Genomic DNA, 17,951 nt, shown 5'->3' with positions numbered 1-17,951 from the left:
ATTGCAACCAATTTAAACATTCGCCTTTTTCAGTTTGCCGAGCATGTAGGACGACTATGGTGGCCAACGTGAAAACATGAATAACCCTCTCTAGAGCCAGTGTTTGGTTTGTCTGTTCTGGGCTACTGTAGAAACATGGCAGCCGCCTCCGTGAAGAGGACCCGCTCCATATGTAGATATAAACGGCTCATTCTAAGGTAACAAAATCACAACGATTCTTATTTTGAGGTTGTATTATTATATTCCATATCAGCCAATAGATCCCCCTAAATGTTACACACTGTTCCTTTAAGAGTAAAAGCTAAAAAATGCTTACAAATCCTCTTAAATTTAAAGGTACTATATGTAACAATTTACATGTATTAATTGCTTTGTATTGAAATTGTTTGAACAGATTGTAAAGTAACTTAAAAACTGAGAACTTCCCTGATTTTGCCTATAAGAGCCTGTGGACTGATTTCTATGTAAAGGACTCAGGACGGTTTTGCTTCGTAACGTTAGCCGATGAAGTAATTTGCAAATGGCAAGTATCATGGAGATTGGACATCAACGGTGATATATGATTGTAATGAGATGTCACGTCACTGTTTTGGCCGATGATCACTTGCTCCTACAGAGTGCGAGCACGAGCAACAGGATGCTAACTGCAGTTCACTTAACGGCCACCGGTGTCATTAATAACAAGGACTTTCTAAAAGTTACATATAGTCCCTTTAAGAGATCTCTATCTTCATCGTGTGCATGTAGGTGTGGTCCTAAATTGTCTGATGTACATATCCTATTATTTCATCCCATAACATAAGATTGCTGTTGAGTTGTTAATTTCACATGTTAATTGTTAATAGAGATATTAAGGATGAAAATTTAAATTCTGTTTTTTTTGTAGAAAAACATATCACTGAGTAAAATGTAAAGACTTTTTTTAAACAAAGAATGAGCAGTGCAACAGATCCTTGTCTTTGATTTTTTTTTTCAATCTTAAATTATCTCTGGAGCATTTTTAAGCGTAGTTTGACTAATACAGGCCCAGGTTTGTTTACATCAATCATGTTTTTACATTCAGCTGCATTTAATAACAGTCATTTGAGAAATAAACAATGAACTTAATCTCTAAATCAGACTATTAAGTTATGTGGTCCAAAAAACATGTTTTAAGAGTATTCAAAGAAAGTTCTGAACTTATATTCAAACTATTGAGAGAAGAGAAACCCTCTGAAATAATCAAATGATTTGGGCTTCAAGTGGATTGCGCCTGAAGGCTCAATTTTTTTTATTTTTTTTTTAAGTGTATGTATCTCGAAGCCCAATTAAGCAGCAGCATCTCAGCAGTATCATCATGTTCGGGCATTAGCTTACACAGACACTCAGTTGATCTTCTTGCTCAAATGCTGCTGGGAAAACAGGCCCCAACTCATTTCATTACTGCTCAGACGGATTCGTTCCCATGTGGAAATTGGGGTTTGTCTCTTCTGCTTCATGTTCAGAGAGAGAAACAGTACTCGTTGAGCTTAATTTGAAAGCTTGCCCTGCAAAATAAAACCCTCTGTAGCAATGCATGATCACTAATAGGTGCTATCGACCACACTGGCCAGGAAATGACTCATCAACACGTTCAGGGGTTGTCTGAACGTGACACTGTGGTTTGTATGCGTCCGTTTACAGAGTTTCTAGTCATTGTTACAGACTGTGGCTTTCTTTAAGATAATGATAAAAATAGGAAGCAGATAAAAGAAAGGTAAGATTGGGATATACTCTATATATGCTTTCTTGCTAAGTGTCAGATGAGAAGCTTAATACCACTCTCATATCTGTATGGTAAATATGTAGCTGTTAGCTTAGCTTAGCACAAAGACTGGAAACAGGGGGAAACAGCTAGCCTGGCTCTGTCCAAAGCAAAAATAATAATTAATAATTAACATGTTATATGTTGTTTGTTTAATCCGTAGAAAAACTTAAAGGAACAGTGTGTAACATTTCAGGGGATCTATTAGCAGAAATAGAATATAATATTCATAACTATGTTTTCATTAGTGTATAATCACCTGAAACGAAGAATTGTTGTTTTTGTTATTTTAGAATGAGCCCTTCATATTTACGCAGGGAGCAGGTCCTCGTCACAGAGGCCACCATGTTGCTCAGCCATGTTTCTACAGTAGCCCAGAACGGACAAACCAAACACTGACTCTAGAGAGAGCCTTTAGTGTTTTTACGTTATCTGAAGGCCACCGTAATCAAAGAACGTATATTGCCAAGAAGTGAAAGTCAATTGGTTGCTCCACTGCAATGCCAGCGCTCAGCAACAAAGCTAGGCTACCGCCATTTTGGACTGAAAGCGACTACCGGAAGTGCCGTACAAAAGTAAAACAAAATGATTTCTATTCTAGGGTGATAGTCTACCAAAATAGTCTGTGTTGAACAATAAAATAATATAAATATAATAAGCGCAAAATGGTGGCAGCGGCTGTTGTAAAAAAAACACTGGAGTTTCATCTCTTTGCTACTATACTCTTTGCCGTAGTTCTCTGATACGCTAATACGCTATTTATGATGTAGCGCCCTGCTGTGTTTTGACTTCTCTCACTTTGAACAGATCATATTATAGAAAATATGTAAATCAGTGGCAGGAAACAAGAAGTAGGGGATATAAAATATATATGTTTTGTATATGTTTTGCTTTCCCCCTTTGTCAGTTTGCTGTGATCAGAGGGAACGGACTGAAAGGATTTGTCATCTGTTTGAACAGCAAATCTGCCGTCCTCGATAGTTTTATATATCACCACTTTTTTTTTTTTGATCCCATCCAATTAAGCATGACATTGTATATTTAAGACGTGTTTTCTGTTGTTCCACAGTTGAAAAAAAATGCCATGGTAATTCTTTCTTTTTTATTATGTGCCTGGCTGGGCTTTGTTGGTAGCTCTGCATGCATAATTTATCCTGACATATAGAGATACAATGATAAAGGACTGCACAATACGGAAGATGACAGGAAGAAAAATAAAGTATTTTTGTAGCTTTGTGGAATCTCATCTTTCTGTTTCTGATGTAAAATGAAGTTAACAGAGCCTTTGAGTTTGGACATAAAGTCATTATCTTTGTGTGTGAACATGTCATATACTGTATTGAACAGGCCTCTTCATTCAACGTGGCTGTTAAGACTCAGACACTAAGCTCACAAAAAAGGAAGATTAATACAGCCAATGCGTTTATTTTGAGCATACGGGAATAAAGCTCCTGGTCATTTTTGCAGACTGTTAACACACTGTGCTTTTTGAGACCACAGGAACTGTGACTGACTATGAAATATGAGAAAAAAACATTTGTTTGTGGTGCATTCGCATACAGCAAGACATCTGCCTCAAAATGTTCCTATTACACTACATCCACTTTTCCTGCAGTGAGTTATGGAAAATAAGTAGATAAAAGCAGTGGATGAAGGTTTCTTATGGTATAAACTGTGTAAATAAACAAAACTGAAAGCTTCACAGGCAATGCAGTTAACCCTTGTGTGGTGTTCGGGGTCTGTGGGACCCATTTTCAATGTTTACTAAAAGAAAAATGATGTGATTCATTATTTTTTCAACCTCAGACTCATTGGCCTTGGCTCATTTTCTATGAAGAACATATAAAAGAACACATTTTTCAATGACTGCACACTGTACACCCCCCTACACAATTATATTACATATGTGATGTTCGTGTCCTCTGGACTCCCGAGTGAGATAAATGTGTGGAAATTGTAGGTGCTGTTTACAGTACCTACACTCTGTCATCCTCTGACCTGGGCCTGCTGTAAGTGTGTGTGTGTGTGTGTTTGTGTGTGTGTGTGTGTGTGTGTGTGTGTGTGTGTGTGTGTGTGTGTGTGTGTGTGTGTGTGTGTGCGCGTGTGTGTTTGTGTGTTTGTTTCTATGTGTGTGAGTTTTGTCTTTCTGTTCCTGCTGTTCCCGCATGAGGTTGTTACATTTCAAGCACCGACACCTGTCTGCTCCCACATTCCCGCACATTTTACCCTCTGTCTTGCGGGAACTAGTCTATATTTTCTCGCACTATATCCCAGCTGCCATATGCTGTCTATATTGCTTGTAATTGGGATAAAGTAAACATCTGTTAAGTATTTTTACATAGATTGTTATGGCTGTATTGATTTAAAAACCCAATAATGGTGTGGGTCCAACAGACCGGCGGACATTGGCTGAGAAACAAAAACATGAACACCACACAAGGGTTAATAAGCACTTCTGCCTCTAGTGATCCTCATGAACATGTAATTTTCATCATCGCTTTGATGGCCGTAACGGAGCAATCTTTGATGCAAGTAATCAGTTTGGCTTGAGGAGCAATTCATCTTTCACAATGCTAAAGCTCAGACATGTACTTTGGGAGATTTGTTGCGCCTCACGGATCCACATTCTTAACCTGCGTGAGATATTTTTCAAAGTATTAGCATAACTTAAATCTCAGTGTAAACAACACGTTTGTTTATTACATTCTTTAAGGCCTGAAGGTGTGAAAATTATCTTTCACGACTTTTCATCTTTTTACTGTCGCATCTCGCATTCGATCAGGAGGTGTATCCAACTCCCTGACAAATCCTTTTTTTTTTTTATCACTGATGTGCTTAGCCAAGGTGTGGTAAATTGTAAACAACAATCATTGTGGTGACAGCATTTTTAACACTTTCAGTTGAGTGGTTCTCGACCATTGTCGAGTACTCACCCCCTCGCCGTGCAGCTGACATCGACTAGTATCCCCATTGGCACATTTGTGACTGAGCATGACAAGTACATGTAAGTAGCCACATTCAAATCACCCAGCCAGTTGACTAGAATACAAACCAAGCATGGCCAGCCAGCTGTGGCTCTTGACATTTGCTGTAAGAGCACAATTTGTTAAGAGGTACATCTGACACCTAAAATATGTCTGCTTATGTACTACATAGGCTGCTTGAAGATGTGCTACTTGCAGGGATAGAAATAATATTATACTCAAGTAAAGGCCTGTCTACTGTTAAATTAAAGAAGAACACCTTTAGGCTACAAAATAAATTGCATTAAATGTCAATGTATATACTCAGTGGTGTGACAGCATCACACCACTGAGCCCTGAAGTAAAAAACCAACAGTTAATTCAATTTCTATAGATGGCACTTTGCAGCCTGTGCATACAACTGATTAACAGTCATGAATATACAACCACCTTCATCTGTATAGACTCACGACTGAAGAATTAACCAGAAAAGAGGACTCAGAGAATTAAACAAAAATGACTGACAATAAATAAAAAATCGAAGGACACCACGGCGGGTGCAACAAGCAATAGTTAGCAGCAAGAATTAAATCTGCAAAGTAGCACACACACACACACAGCGCTATGTTCCTAAGCAACGCAGTCAATGGGTTTGTTGTTGTACTCACCTGTCACCAGTCTTGAGCACCACAAAGTCCTCCAAAGTCTGCTCCAGGTTCAGCTTCTCAACTCGTTCTTTCTCAGAGCAGAACATAACCAGTCCACTTGGCCTCTCTGTCCCACTGCGCTGAATAAGGCTCTGCAGTCACATCAGGGATAAAGTGACAAAAACAGCAGGAAGGCCTCACACCTCACTGAAAAAATAAAAGTTCCTCAGTTAACCCAGAAGATGCTGGAGTATCCACTGTGATGTTAACATTTTGGTGCATGATGCACCTGTGGGTGTGTTTGACCTGTGTCACTTAGCGTGCTCACCTGTAGTGCATTAAACCAGTGATTAATTAAGGTAGATGCAACATTTTTGAACCATGCCAAGGTGCAATATTGCTAACCTTAACCCATAATGACACCATCCTTAATTTAATTGCACTGTTGTGCAGCGTGTCACCTCTCTGGAGCTCTGCCCTCCTGCGGACACGGACACACCAGCAGCTTCTTCTATGCTGCAGCTGCTGATTTGGCTCCTTTCTTCTGTTCACAGTTTATCATGCCTTTTCATGTGACTTTTCTTTTTAGTATGCTAAAGGTGCAGTGTGTAGGATCTGGCGTCATCTAGAGGTGAGGTTGCAGATTGCAACCAACTGAAAATTCTCCCATGTGTGAAGCTAACATGTTCTCATCCCATCTTGTCACAGACATACCGCTGCTTTGTCACGCCCCTCGGCGTAACTTTATTTTCGGCATCAAAACCACTATAGCTACCCTTGAACTAGGCAACAAAACCACTTAGTTAGGTTTAGGAAAGAACTACATGGTTGGGCTTAAAACTACTACATTTGTAAAGTGAAAATCACACTGAACGTTGTGAACATGGCTGAATAGCGGTCTCCCGGATGAAAGCCCACCTGCTGTGCGCCTTTTGCTCTTAAAACTTCGTCACTACACTCCCGGCATATTTTCTTGGATTGTTTACTGTTGCCACGGAGGGTTTACATTGCAGTTAATGGAACACCTGGTGCGTTTACCAGGGTTAAAGGGTGCCTTGTGCGACGCAATCAAATGCAGATGGCTGTGACGCCCTGGGAGTGAGAACGGGCTGACCAAGCATGTAGGAGAACTGCTGTGGCCGACGAGAAAACGTGAATGGCCCTCTCTAGAGCCAATGTTTGGTTTGTCCATTCTGGGCTACTGTAGTCGGCTCCATGAAGAGGACCCTCTCCGTATGTAGAAATAAACAGCTCTTTCTAAGGTAACGAAAACATGATTCTTATTTTTAGGTGATTGTATACTAAAGAAAACATACTAATATTATATTTCATTTCTGCCAATAGATCCCCCTAAATCTCCAATCCCCCAAAGAAATGAATTTGTTAACGAGAGTTAATGTACTTCATTACTTCCGCTGGCTAAGTTACTTGTATAATGCTTCCATTGTACATTGGAACAGCAGCAACAAGAGATGTGACAGAGACGATGCAGCCAGAATGCAGTGTGAACAGATTTCACAATTATGTTGGCATATGTTTGAAAAAGAAAATCAATCAAGAAAAAAAAAAGGTTATTTATTTAAAAAATCTACAGGGCCACTAGGAGCCCATGGACCTGGTTGAGAACTCACACCGTGTCTATAATGTACCATATAACGCAAGACTTGCACCATGATCTTGGTGAGTCAGTGGTCAGAGGGTGAGTCAGTGGTATTTTTTTTGCTCCCATTTGCTGAGAGACATTTTGACAAACAGAAGTTCATTCTAAAGTCTCTTTTCTTCTCTTCCTCTCCTCTCTGTCTGGTCTGTGCTTCTCTCTTTCCATGAATGGCTCACACTCCACCCCTTAATACAAACACTCCCTTGTTACATTACCAAGTTCTCTCATGGAAAAAACACATCACACTTGAACCCACGGTGTAAGCGTCGACCAAAGCAACACAGGCAGACAAATGTGTACGTCTGCGAGCTTGTGCTGTACTGTATGTAACCACACAGACGAGACAGACAGAAAGAGAGAGAGAGGTTCTTTCTCTCTCTCTGTTTATGCTGGCACTAAGCAAACCACTTGCCTTGCTGAGCAATGGCAGGAACCAATCTCCTTAAAGTAATTTGCAATCACTGTGGCTGAAAAGGCCTTTCGCATCAATGAGCTTTTGTGAGACATTTCATTTCAAAGTTGAAATGAAATGCTATGCTAGAAATATTTGCTGCCAAATTTCAGGCAGAAGCCTTCTCACACTCTCATTTGATTTAGATGAATAAACACTCAAGAAATATTTTCTTTTTACTTCTTCATTTGGCCTTTGAGGAAGGAATGGCATTCCCAAAGTGGTGCAGTGTTTGTTTGATTAGATCTTCTTTGTGTTTAAATTGTGTAATGTGCTGTTTATATTAAACTTTTAGCAGCTGTGTGAGAATGGTGCCGTCTACAGATTACAGGATGTAGAATTGGGGAACTGTCTGAGAGACCAGACGGCAAACAGTCATCAGTCCCTGCCTGCAAGTTCAGTTACTCAATTCAGTATGATGAAAGTGTTGCACTGTGGGAACACCGCAGCTCTGCATAGAGAAACTATCATAGAGCGTGAGGACTCACTGAGCAGGTCTATTGTGTGTCGTCCGAGTTTCATAAGAGATTAAAGCTGCAGTGGGTAGAATTGGAGCAAACATGATTAAAAAAAGTTATTTTTATAAAAAAAAGGTGCCTGACAGTAGTGTAATCTGAAAAAAATCATGTGTCTCTGTGTCCTCCGGTGCTCCTAATGGCATCTGCAAGATTTCACAGACTTGAGGAAAACAAGCAGTCAGAGCCGAGCTGGAGTCTGCTGTCTCTGAGCAGCTGACAATCACTTCGATCAAACGGTCAAACTAGGCAGCGCTGATCAAATATGAATCAATATTCTGTTACTGTGAACATGTTTCTCATGTTAATGAGAAAGTTTGTGACCCGGCCGCCATGTTGAGATCAGTTGAGGAAATACCAAGCACCGCCCAACGACCGGAGCAAACTTTCTCATTTTACAGCTAAACAGTACACTACATGATGTTTCTGAAAACATTTGAGTCAGAAATAGGCATTACAGTAACAGAATATTGATTCATATTTGATCAGCGCTGCCTAGTTTGAACATTTAATTGGAGTTTACGAGTGATTTACAGCTGCCTCCGTTGAATGAACAGCCAATAGGAACGCTCTCTCTCTCTCTCTAGATTTTTTAAAGTCTGAAAACAGAGCCATGAGGAGGTGCAGAAGTCTAGTTTTCTCTCAGAACACTTAAATTGCAATATGCTGAAAGGTTATTAGGGATTTTTGCCCAATTATGCCAAAAATATTTTTCCCTACTGCAATTTTAATAATGTGAATTCAAACAGAGCAAACTTCATCTGCTGCTGATGAACACTTGGATGTTGCTGAAAACTCAGGCAAAAAGCTAATTAGGTGATTTTTCTTTGAAATTAGTAATGCAACTTAGCTTTGTGAGGAGACGTTTGAGATGTAGATCATTGAACTAAAGCTTCTGACAATCTGTTGAAATATGTTTTTGGTAAAGGAGGCTGCACTTTGCACAATGGGATTCACGGTGTAGTGCAAGACCTAGCATTTCACTTGTTTAACTGGCTCACATCACAATACACATACGCTCATGTGTTTCGGCACGGAGCCTTCTTCAGAGCGTTGGGGGTATAGATTTATATACTCCAAACTCAAATCTGTATACTCCCCTACTCTATCATATTTTTTAATCTGTCAAAATAGTTGAACAACTATGATTGGTTGTCAACGCTCATGGTCCCCAGAGGATCACCAATGAATTTGGTGATCCCCCAACTCTTCCTCTATAGCACCACCAGCAGGTTGGCTTTTTCTTTCACAGAGTGAAATGTCTCAACAACTGTTGACTGGATAATCATGGAATCTGGTGCAGATTTCTCCCACAATAACTTAAATAACTCCCTTATCTTTTTATCTAGTGCCATCATCAGGTCATCATACTCGCAAACTAATGACATCCATGGGCCTCAGCTGATGCCAACACGCTAAACTATGATAATGAACGTTACCTGCAAAACATCAGCATGTTGTAAATGTCATTGTGAGCCATGAATGTATTAAAATATGGACTTAATTATCTGTAAATCTGAAGGGTTACTGGTCGCTGTAATTGTTCCTCCTGTGCTTACTAGCTGTGAAGATCCTTCTTAAAGCAGTTTTAATGTAAGTGATGAAGAACAAAATCATTCAGTTCAAGTACAACTGAAGCAAATATAAGAGCTCCAGCAGTCTATAGTTACATTGAAATTGCATAAGGAAGGAAAAATGGGATTGTATTCTTTACGAGGGCTATCATAACAAAAGGATTTTGGCATTTAGCTCAGTGCAGCCTCACAGAGCTGCTAACATAAATCTTGTTTTATCTCAAGATGGATCAATACAGTGATACGGTAATAAAGCACTACAGTAGTAGTTTAAATATATAAACCCCCTCCTGATATTCCCATGGTAAACATTCAACTTCCACCTCTGCAAAAAGATACTCGCTTGTCATTCTGTTCAACTCGTAACCCCTTAAGGCTTTAGAAAATGACAATGTCTTCATGTAACAAAACCTTTATTTACTTATTGGGTGAAACTGTGGCAGGAATATGAAATGAGCAACTATAATGTTAGTCTGACAATACAATTAGTAAAACAAAATAGACCCATAAACACGTTCTTAAATTCCTAAAGTGAGGATCCTCATTTCTGACCTTGAAAATCCTGATTGAGGATTGGTTGGAATAAAAGCTTATGGGCCATGAAGGTTTAAAAGGACGTTAAAGTGAATGCACAATGACTAGCGGGGACTTTAGATGAGTTCTGGCAGATCAGCAGAGATGTAGATTGATGTGCTCCATCCATGTCTCATAAACCAACAGTTTGTAATAAAAGTGTAAAAATGTAATAATGTAATAAAGTCAAAGTCAAAGCAGTATTAATAACCTTTGTCAGCTTTCCAGATTGAAAACAAGAGTTTGTTCATTTAGTCCCTGCGGATGGGGCAAACACACTTCATCCTTATTGACGCTTGATGTAGGCACATCACGCTGATTGATATGCGCTGTCGGTATCTTATGAATGTAAAGCAGGAGCAATATGGTCATTCAAGACAGCCATCCATTGTAACTCTCTGGCTCGTCCTGCACACACTAATGTGATGTGACAGTGTTTGTGGCACAGCGACAGCTGAATGTGACACAGTCAGCCAACTTCATAGTCAATAAACTCAGGGCAATAACTCGCTAATCGTTCACACCTGAACTCAAAACAAAACACTTTTTTAAACATTTATGTTGTTATGACAATACTATACACAAGAAAAGTTGCTACTCAAACTCTTAATAGGACATAACATAAACAAATATAATACAAATAACCTGGGCTGCTGCCCTGAGGCTTGAAAAGAAAGTTAAAATGAATGCAGTAATTATTGGAGAGAAATTGGATTTTCCCAATTTAACTTAAATCTACTGTTTACTGATTTATAATAGAGGTTACTACCAGAATCAGTGAAACAGGAGTTTTAAAAAAAAATAACAATTACATTATAACTGATAAGACTAAACTTGTTAATGTTCACTTCAAAACAACTCCAAGGCATTTTTCTATTTGCCGCTTTCCCACAATCACACTAAACCCAGGAGTTTCTGATGAATCTCATTGTATACAAACGGATAATAAGTTACTATTGCATATCGGCATTTCTCTCTTTTCCCAAAGAAGTGCATATATTGTCCAAGAGTTGAGACACATAGAGGCATGTAGTGGGGACATATGTATGTACATATGTATAGAAACACCCAAATCTAGTGTGATGGCAGGTCTGTTTTAGTTGTACTGTGGTTTTAGTGGGAGGTGCTCTGTTATTTCTTTTGGAGGTTTGTGGTTCTGCTCTTCTCTCTGGCCATCGACGATCGCCTCTTCCTGCTGGACAACGCTCCCAAAGGGCGGATCTTCATCTCGGTGAAGTCGAGGGACACCAGGTGGCCCTTCCACGGTTCCCAGTTCACTCCCTGACAACAGGACAGCAGATTGAGCGAGAGAGAGATATCGAAGAGGGGAACGCAAAGTGTGGTTAGGAGGAGACGTTGGAGTGATGAAAGAGAGAGGAGAGGGGAAATGAGGGAGACATGAAAAGGGTGACAGACAGAGTCACAGAAGAGGCAGGCAGCAATGACAGGCGGAATGACAAACACTAATAAACGCCAGCCTCTGGCTTCATTTCATGCGAGTACAAACTTGTTTTGACTGTTATTGCATTTCGCCGACAAACATTGCGGGAGACATCTGCAGCGGCAATATTATGGATGAAATCTTGACAAGAGCAGAGTAATCCCCTGGCATTTTCTTCAGTATCAGACTCCCTTAGACATAATAACTGTTGTTGTTACCCTATCAGCCTGGTAAAAACACTTATGGTTTATAGCTGGTGTGAGAAATGTGTTTTCTTATCACCGCTGATGGATTTATGCCATTTCTGCTTCATCTCGACAATCCAAACAAAACAACTAAAAGTGGTCTGGGGTGAAGTTGTCTTTGATTGCTGACCAGGGAACAGCCTCCCAGTCAGCACTCAACTCTTTTTTTTTTGTTTGTCTTTTTGTAAGTATGTTTTGAAAGAACCCCTAAAAACAATGTTTTTTTTTTTAATCATGATGGTTAGTTGAATTTGTTGTGCATCACTTTAGCACTAGCAAATCGATACAGGATGAGCAGCTTGTGAGTGGTAGCTGTACAACTACTAACTGTATTTCCTTAAGCATTTAGAGGTATGCACGATGAAAAATGAATATAAAAATAACAGCAGAACTCTTCCTCATATCCTCCGATGACTGCTGAATTAATCAAGAACACTACTTACTGAAAATTTTATTTGCCACATTGACATTTTGAGCTGAAGGGGCAAACACAGAGAATAAAACAGTTTTGGGATCCACTTATTATTCACGGACAAGAAGTCTCCAGTACAACTTGACTTAATGAAGCAGATTCAAACTTTACTCCAAGTTGGAGAATAAAATAAGTCACTGGCGTGAAGGCGTGATGTTTGACAGGCTACAGCATTATCTCAAGAAGAAGACTGTTAACTGCTAACTTGGTTTAGTACAAGTCTGTCATTACATAACATTGCCAGTGCCACTTTAAGCCCTGGAGTAAGCGGGTGTAGAAGCACTTTGTCATGACTTTCTTGGGAGTTCTAAAAATTGATAATATTTCGATAATATGATGATGCTTATTTTGATGTATTTGTTTTGATGTTCTTTGAGCATGCTTGCCAACCTTGAGACCTCGAAAATAGGGAGGATTTCTAAACCAAAGCGGAGAAAATTGTACAGAATGAAAATAACAAAATACGAATTTTTATGTTAAATAGGCCTACTTTCAATTTTACTTTGAATTCTCCGAAAAGAAAACTGAATAACCCCTCCGGCGTGAAGTTGTTTGAATCTCGGGCATAAACTAATGTTTATCAGTTGTCATTTATTCATTCATTTTTTGCCCCTCCTTGAGTCTCTTCCTCTTATTACTCTCCATTTCTCTCTCTGTCTCTCACTCGCTGAAGGCCCTTTCAGACGCAATGGGACAACGGCACCACTGCGCTCTGAATCCCATTATTTCCAATGTCTTGCGTCACACCACAACGGCTTTTCGCTGTGTCGAGAAAAGCCCAACTTTGGGCGCTGCACGCTGTAATGTGAGGCGAGCGCAGCTCAAATCGCGTTTCGTCGCGAGCAGCTCTTCTCCAATGGGAAACAACATTTGGTGCAGCTCTATTGTCGTCTGGCTGGAAACAGTAGGGCTTATTCTGTACAGTGCCAGAAACAGGTTAAGATAACAAAAAGGACAAAAATGTGAATTGTGACCCTGAGAGGCGTCGTTGGCAGGGTTAAAAGTATGATGTCTTTGAGCTGTGAGTGTCTTGTTTTAACTCTGGATGCTGAATCTCCCGTCTGCACAACAAACTAACCCTTTGAGTAGGTATCAATAAAGAAATCTTGACCACCTATTGGTGCGAAGGTACACTACACCAGAAGAGTCAACTTCAATACTTTGTCCTTGATGTTAAACCATCAACCTGTTATGTTTGTATAGTATTATTGTGAAAAGTATGATTTAATACACTTATAACTAATTTTGTGCATTGTTGATGCAAGTACCTGTGAGTACTGGATGGACCACTCTATTAGCTGCAGCTCTTTTTAAACCCACATTAGCATATCCACACTAATGGCAGGATAGCACCTTATGACCATTATACATGATCCAATGCAGGACTGCCTCACTGCTCACTCACCAAACTGTGTCGGTTGTCTCCCCATTTCCCGTTGGGGTTGGCCAGGTGACAGTTTTTGTACCACCAGGCACCACGGTGGGTCAGGGCACAGTTACCCAGGGCGATGTCATTATCATTATCAACAGTGGTCCAGGGTCGGCCTTGGTGGTAGGTCATGGCGTCACCTGGGGATCATCAACAATAATAATTAGTAGAAAACTCTAAAGAACAGCTGGTATCCAGTTCAAACCTCCTCTATCAAGAATATATTCTAAGATTTTGCTGCTCACTTCTTCTTTTTCTTCCGTGTGTTCCCTGATGGAAGAAATTTAATAAAAGGCCAAAAATAGAGAGATACGGTATATGTTGTATCAGCACACTCTACTATGTGTAGACACAGCGTCCCACTCGCTGTGTGTCTGTATCTGTTTGGCTTCAAAGCACACTAAAAACCTGCCTTCTTCTTCTCCTTATAGCTTCCGTCTATAACTAAATGAATATACGTTTCTCTAACAAATATCCCACATACTGTTGGTGTGTATTATCTTCCTCAGCACCCCACAGAATGATGGGTAGGGTGCCGACTGCTTGAAACTCCTGTATTCCCACCACTGTCTGTCTCATTGCCATCCCTGCCCTCTCTTCTTCTCTCTAGCTCTTTCTATTCGAGTAAAGTGTCAGAGAGAATATAAGTTTTGAAAGCTACACATGCTCTCTATTGTATTGCTGCTGGTAGTTTGGAAAAAGGAACGAAAGGCTCACCTGCTGTCCCGCTGTATTTGCCAATAGTGAGTTTAAATTTCTGCTTGACCGGCGCAATCTTGAAGTTGTCGTATACAGCATAGGCTCTCTCGGCACCCAGGCCCAGGTCAAACCTCAGCTCATATTGAGTAGGAGTGTTGGTCAGCTCATATATCTTATCCAGACCTGAGGGAACAGCCAGACAAGAGAATGTGAAAGCAAGAAGAAATACTCCATTACCGTTCATATGTGCATGTTTCAACGTCCGCGGGGAACCAGTGCTCACCAATCCAGAACTCGTCTGTCATGTTGCCAAAACCGGCTATGTACTGTCTCCAGCGTTTCATAAAGTCCAGCTTGCCAGTGGTACGTCGCTGGAGTACCTGAAAGCAGCGAGGGCAGGTTGTTCACTGACAGCTGTTACACAAATGTGTCTATCTACTATCTGCTTTGGGGTGTTGGTTGCTATCTCTGGACTAAGATTTAAAGGAACAGTGTTCAAGATTTCAGGAGATCTATTAGAAGAAATGGAATATAATATTCATAACTATGTTTTCATTAGTGTATAATCACCTGAAAATTAAAATCGTTGTGTTTTCGTTATCTTAGAATGAGCCCTTCATATCTACATACAGTAGGGAGTGGAAGTCCGCCATGCTGCTCAAATAAAACATTGGCTTTATGAGAGGCTTTCGCAATGCAGTCTTAGAAAGGGAGGAGTGAGCGGAGGGGTATTTAGTTGGTTGCAATCTGCAACCACACCACTAGATGCCACTAAATCCTACACACTGTACCTTGAAAAAGAATAATACAAATTGAAGAATCAGAGGTCCAGATATCTTGACTTTTAGTCCTCAGCTCCAAAAACACTGGATCCTACATTACCCATAAGGCAACGCAACAGCATATTTACTGGTATAAATTAAGCGCACATAATAAACATTACTGTAAATATGTGGGGCGGCTGTGGCTCAGAGGTAGAGCAGGTTGTCCACCAATTGGAAGGTTGGCTATTCGATCTCCAGCTACTCCAGTCACATGTCAAAATGTCCTTGGGCAAGCTACTTAACCCCAAATTGCTCCCAAAGGCTGTGCCATCGGTGTGTGAATGAGTATTTAGATTAAATCCTGATGGGCAGGTTGGCACCTTGTGTGTGAATGGGTGTGTGAATGGGTGTGTGAATGGGTGTGTGAATGGGTGCTAGCTGACATGTAGTATAAAGCGCTTTGAGTGGTCGGAAGACTAGAAAAGCACTATATAAATGCAAGTCCATTTACCATTTACCGAATAATAATAGAAGAATAAATCGTAGTATTAATATCATGAAACTTCATTCAAAAGATAGTCTTTCCATATTTTGGTCTGAGAAGTTTATCAGTGATTCGTACCAGCCAGCCGCCTCCATCAGTCTCCATGTCGCAGTAAGCCTCAATTGGTTTGGAGCGGTCGTTGTTAATATAGACGGTGTAGATGCCACTCTTCGTAATACCATTCCTCATGATCTGAACGCAGTCCATGGGGAAGGGGTACAGGAGGCCAACTAGGGGAGAGGTGGGACAGCATTATTAATGTTTATTTAATACTCGTGATGTGATGTTACAGTGCAGAATAACATGACTTAATAAATGTCAGACAAACCAACGTAATAATATGATAAAAAAGAAAGAGTATCATACACAGAAAACAGCAGTACCTGTTCTGAAGATGGTGTCTACCACCTTGCTCCTCTTGTTCCCCCTGTAGGCGATGATGGTGACAATATATCTCTTCCCCGTCTCCAAACTGGACACAGCAAAACTGCTCTCTCTGGCCCCAAACTGCTTTTCAACCATCTGAATACAATAAACAACAACTGCAGTTAATCTTACTAAACACTCACTGTATGAGTGATGACATCTCACTTAATTTTTTTTTAAATCTTAAAAAAGGTGTCAAGTAAAAGCTCAATCTCCTCATCCATGTCTTTAAAATACTCTGAGTGGATTAATTTTATTTTTGACCACAAGAGGTCAGCGTTCTACAGAGCTTAAATTGAACACACACCTTTACTGTTGCCTCAGCATATTTCTAACAGTGAATAAACTGTTTTCAAAGTGGTATTTGTACGCGTAAAGACAAAGGCATGACTTAGAATCCAGCATTGTATAGATCAATATAACCATTTGGCTACAGTATGCTCAAATGAACTGCAGCTGTTTTTACCCAATGCAGAATAAAAGGTTTTTGCATCCTCCTACACAGTCAAACTCAGTTTTCCATACAAAGGTGTGCTCTTTGTAATTTAATATAACAGTTGTATAAAAACTATATATGCAAATATACCCTGGTGCAGAATAGCTTATCTCTGTATTTACATATTGTGAGACAAAGAATTTAATACTTCAGTTGTGGAACATGTTTACTGTGGTGTCTAGGTACCTCCATGTTGCCGTCCTCATCTCTGTAGGTGAGGATGTACCCGTCAATGTCAGCGAGAGGAGGAACCCAAGTCAAAAGAGCCGACTCCAGCTTCACATCGGTCGCCTTCAGGTCCTGAGGGGCATCAATGTCTGTGGATTGGAGAGTGGATTACAGCACAGGAACATGGTGTATACTGTACGTTTATTAATACATCTTTACAACTCAGGTCTGGATTGGGTTGTCAGTGGATTTTTAGTGCTGCTTTTACTTGAGTTTGTTCACTAAAACTGGGTGAGTGAAAATAGTCTCTTTAATTAAGCAGATGTTTTAACATTTTTGTTAAATAATTTTAATAAAAAATGCTTCAGTTTTTAGAGTACAAACCTTTCTCAAACTCTCGTAAGTGTTTCTCAAACACAGACACATAGCTTTCCGGTGCAGCATTCATCCCACTTTATTCCCTTTCTCTACCTCAATGACAACATTAATGTATCTGACACTGTAGCTTTTCAGCCTCTCTGCATCTGAAGCACAACACCAGAGATGAATACCGGCCGCCTGCACAGTTTCAATTTGCCTCTGCAGATAAACTGGCAGTTATTCATCTGCCTTGCTTTGGAGGTTTGACCTGAAACACACGCTGAAATAATTTGCCTGACACAAAGATGCCTGCTGTAACGGTAGGAGCCTTAAACTCCCATGGCTCAAGAAATTAGAGGAAGCGCATATCACCATGACGCACAAAATCAGCCAAAGTCTCATACTTTCAGTTCTCTTCTGGTAAAAATATTGCCTTCTGTTTATATTCAGGATTCATCCAATGTTTTTACTATAATTGAAAAAAATTAAACCGCTTTTCTGGTAATTAAATTGTAATGGGAGAAAATAGTATGAAGCGTGACAAATCTAGCGGTGCCATTGGTGCTATCAGTAGTTTAAAGCAATGCTGCTGAAAAGGTCTGTGAAACACACTGATGTTGGTTTGAGACAGTTTTAACGGACATATTAATGGTGCTTGTTACTAGGTCCAATAAAATCACAAATGTAATAACACACGTGCTTTTATGTGTCCCAGATGATATCTTTTGACACAGTGGCTTT

The 17,951-nt window shown here is 40.0% G+C and overlaps 2 protein-coding genes across 5 annotated transcripts in view; one reads left to right on the top strand and one right to left on the bottom strand.

Annotated features, from left to right (window-relative positions):
- Positions 1 to 3,018, top strand: part of kiaa0040 (KIAA0040 ortholog) — a 10,652-nt gene extending 7,634 nt beyond the window's left edge. The window contains exon 3 of the mRNA XM_074651249.1: positions 1 to 3,018. This exon is cut by the window's left edge and continues 555 nt beyond it. The gene's annotated coding sequence lies outside the window, so the exon portion shown is untranslated.
- A 6,971-nt stretch (positions 3,019 to 9,989) lies between these two features.
- Positions 9,990 to 17,951, bottom strand: part of tnn (tenascin N) — a 63,484-nt gene continuing 55,522 nt past the window's right edge. For all 4 annotated transcript variants that reach the window (XM_074651244.1, XM_074651247.1, XM_074651246.1 and 1 more), the window contains 7 exons: positions 16,869 to 16,999; positions 16,144 to 16,282; positions 15,839 to 15,990; positions 14,736 to 14,832; positions 14,471 to 14,635; positions 13,730 to 13,893; positions 9,990 to 11,447 (listed from right to left, as the gene is read on the bottom strand). In XM_074651244.1, coding sequence (XP_074507345.1) covers positions 11,298 to 11,447; positions 13,730 to 13,893; positions 14,471 to 14,635; positions 14,736 to 14,832; positions 15,839 to 15,990; positions 16,144 to 16,282; positions 16,869 to 16,999 — 998 coding nt within the window. In that variant the 3' untranslated portion in view covers positions 9,990 to 11,297. The remainder of the gene's footprint in view (positions 11,448 to 13,729; positions 13,894 to 14,470; positions 14,636 to 14,735; positions 14,833 to 15,838; positions 15,991 to 16,143; positions 16,283 to 16,868; positions 17,000 to 17,951) is intronic.

The sequence above is a fragment of the Sebastes fasciatus genome, chromosome 11 (genome assembly GCF_043250625.1).
Source record: "Sebastes fasciatus isolate fSebFas1 chromosome 11, fSebFas1.pri, whole genome shotgun sequence".
Lineage (NCBI taxonomy): Eukaryota > Metazoa > Chordata > Actinopteri > Perciformes > Sebastidae > Sebastes > Sebastes fasciatus.
Note: the sequence above shows the minus strand (reverse complement) of the source record. Positions and strands in the feature narration are given on the sequence as shown.